General features: G+C 46.3%; 1 protein-coding gene across 1 annotated transcript in view; it reads left to right on the forward strand.

Annotated features, from left to right (window-relative positions):
- The window catches only part of LOC105304228 (serum amyloid A-2 protein), a 7618-nt gene extending 4837 nt beyond the window's left edge, over nt 1-2781 (forward strand). The window contains exons 2-3 of the mRNA XM_023522161.1: nt 2216-2238; nt 2619-2781. Coding sequence (XP_023377929.1) covers nt 2216-2238; nt 2619-2781 — 186 coding nt within the window. The remainder of the gene's footprint in view (nt 1-2215; nt 2239-2618) is intronic.
- Nucleotides 2782-3154: the final 373 nt, after the last annotated feature.

Here is a 3154-nt window from a genome sequence, read left to right on the forward strand (position 1 = left end):
CCCCACTGAGCAAATGCCACAGTGGGTGGAAAAGGAGTGCTCTATTTATAACAGCACTTATTAATTGAAATATACTTGACATATGTCATTGTGTAGATTTAGAGTGTACAATTTTTTTGATATTGCCACCCTCTAGTTTCTCTAGTCAGATTTACTTTATTCTACAGGGATCCCCTGGTCTGGACCCCAACTTTCAGCCTAAGTATTGAAGAGATCTGGGAGTTAAGGGTCAGGTTCTCTAAATGCAAGTGGGCCTCCAATACCCCCAAGTGGGACATGAAGGACAACTCATTTATCCATCTCAGGTAGCCACGAAGTGGGTCATCAAACAAGTGCGGAGTGTTTTCCCACCGCCCAGACGCTTAGTAATTACAACCAATATTGACTGAGATTTTAAGACCTGCTGGGCACTGTCGTAAGAGATTTGCATGTGAGAATGAACACACATAGTAGGATACAGGTACTATTAACCTTTAACAGAGAAACTGAGGCACAAAGACATTAAGATAGCTAAGAGTACTAAACAAGAGCAGGATTTACGCAGGCCCTTGAGCTGCCCAGACCTTGCTATTAAGCACGGGACTACGCTGCCTCCCAGACAAGGGCGCGCATGGGAGACTGAGGGGTCTGTGAACACACATCCTGTTCTTCATCTGAACAAATGGCTAATAGCGGGGATGTGCTACCTAGGAGGACAAGTCCACAGAGCTCCTCCCCCCACAATAAATGGCACAATGAATTGCCTGGTGATGGTTACTGGGATAGCTATATGGCCACACTCTAAATTTACTATAACCATAGCAAAGTAGCAAAAATTTATTTCACAAAATTATTTGATGTTATTATTTTTCTGTCATATCTCTAAATAGTTGTTTACAAGTTAAGGACAGCATGCATGGGGGCTGGAATGCTTTGAGAAATGCAGATGCCTGGTTCCTCAAACACTGCATCACAATTTCTGGGTCTGAGCCAGAAATCCAGCCTTCACGGAGCACCCAGTTGATTTTGTGAATGCTAAAAATTGGGAACCAATATGGGGTTGCTGCCTACAAGGGACAAAATGTGTTGGACATTTTGGAAATACTTATTATGGAGGCCTGGATCCTAAGGGTCTATATAAGTCAGTGACTCAGAGGGAATAAATAGAGGTAAAACATGATACCTGTCAACAAAGCCACCTTTGTGAACACCTGAAATAATACATGCATACAATGAAGGCAAGTTAGCTCATGGAGATAGCACCTAAAAGTATGATTACACCTGTACACTGTAGTTTTCTTTTTCTTATTTGGTTAATTTTTGTTAATCTTGGCCATTTTATTCTGTTTTGAACAGATTTCTTCTACCCACTACTCCCTTTAGTTTTCCCCACCCTTCCTCAGGACCATAGGAGTGATGGTGTGTTGCCCCCTACGATGGTCTCAGAATGGCACAGTGTTTCCTCAGGTCCACTGCAGGACCACTCTGGGGAGGCAACACTCGTCCATTTGATTGGGAGGACACGGAATTTTAGAGCTGGTGGGTCGGTTGCCCTTGTTCTGCACCTATTATGCGTTTTTTTACAACTCTCTAAGGGAACTCTCCTTTGTTACCAGCTGAGTGAACTCGGACAGCTGCCCAGGTACCCAATGTACCCGGATGTTCAGATGTTGTCCTGACAAGCTGTCCTCCCTTTGCCCACAGGGATGAATGTCTCCCATTGACGAGGCGGGAGCCCCACACATCTGCACCTCACTCAGAATCAGCTTTGTTCTCCTGCTACAGTCAGGGGGTTCCCTGCATCTTTCCAGGTGGAGGTTCATTGTACAACCAAACACCCATTAACACCACCCCACCTCTTCTTTACATACATCACACACAGCCAAAAACGAAGCAGCGACAGAACTTAGAACAGAGTCAAACACAATATAACTTGTACCAGTGTGACTCTCACAACATCAGCCCAGGAAGTGAAAAATAAAGGGATGTTTGTCTCAATTCAGTATAATGTCCAAACGGCGTAGTCAAAGCTTAAAATCATATTATTGGTGTAAGAAAAATGTTTATTTCTCTAATTTGCCAGGACGTGATTACCTTCATCTTACATTTTCATTCCTTTCCAGGGGCAAAAGACATGTGGAGAGCCTACTCTGACATGAGGGAAGCCAATTAAAAGATTCAGACAAATACTTCCACGCCCGGGGGAACTACGACGCTGCCCAAAAGAGACCTGGGGGCCTGGGCTGCCAAAGTGATCAGGTAACAAGGGCTCCTGAGATGCAGGGATGGGAGAGCAGAGCTGGGCTGACCTGGAGAGGCAGTAGGGACCCAGGGCCAGAGAGGTGTCCTCTGGAGACTGTGGTCTCTCATCTTCTTGTCCACCCTGCCCTTCTGTGTCCATTGTGGGGTCTGAGAGGTGATAGAGCCAGATGAAGTCTAGTGGGCCGGATGATTCCATCCCCTGTGGGTGCTGTCCACACAGAATGAGGGGGATCACCCTAGGCTGAGTGATTAGGGTTTCAGTGTCTTCATCCTTGCTCCTCTCAGAGTCATTAGTTCCTTGGAAAGGAGAGAGATGAGAGGGTGGGTCTGTTGCTCATCATCCATGATTCATCTCCTATCTCCCTCCTCCATTCCAGCGATGCCAGAGAGAACTCTCAGAGAGTCACAGACCTTTTTAAGTATGGAGACAGCGGCCATGGAGTGGAGGACTCGAAGGATGACCAGGCTGCCAACAGATGGGGCCGCAGTGGCAACGACCCCAATCACATCAGACCTGCCGGCCTGCCCGACAAGTACTGAGCTCTCAGGAGATAAGGCTTTGAGTCCCTTGAGTGCAAAGATACCAAGTACATGAGTTACAGACCCCCAGGTACTCCCAGATAATAGGTATCTAATAAATGCTTAAGTGTTCGAATGTTGAAAACTGTGTTATTCTTTGATATAAGGACTGCCCGTTTCATACCAAGGGGTAAAAGCTGGACACCCATATGAAGACCTTGCCTGTGCATGTGTGTTTCTGTGTACAGGACACAGTTTCATACAGGGCGAACCCCCTGTACCAACCCTTTTCCTTATCAGACCTACTCCTCTTTCCAGAGCCCTCTAGTTTCTTACTTGTCAGTTTTGGCTGGTGTTACCCAGCAAACTTCTTCTGCCGTCCAGTGGGCACACA

This window comes from Pteropus vampyrus, unplaced genomic scaffold (genome assembly GCF_000151845.1).
Source record: "Pteropus vampyrus isolate Shadow unplaced genomic scaffold, Pvam_2.0 Scaffold334, whole genome shotgun sequence".
Taxonomy (NCBI): domain Eukaryota; kingdom Metazoa; phylum Chordata; class Mammalia; order Chiroptera; family Pteropodidae; genus Pteropus; species Pteropus vampyrus.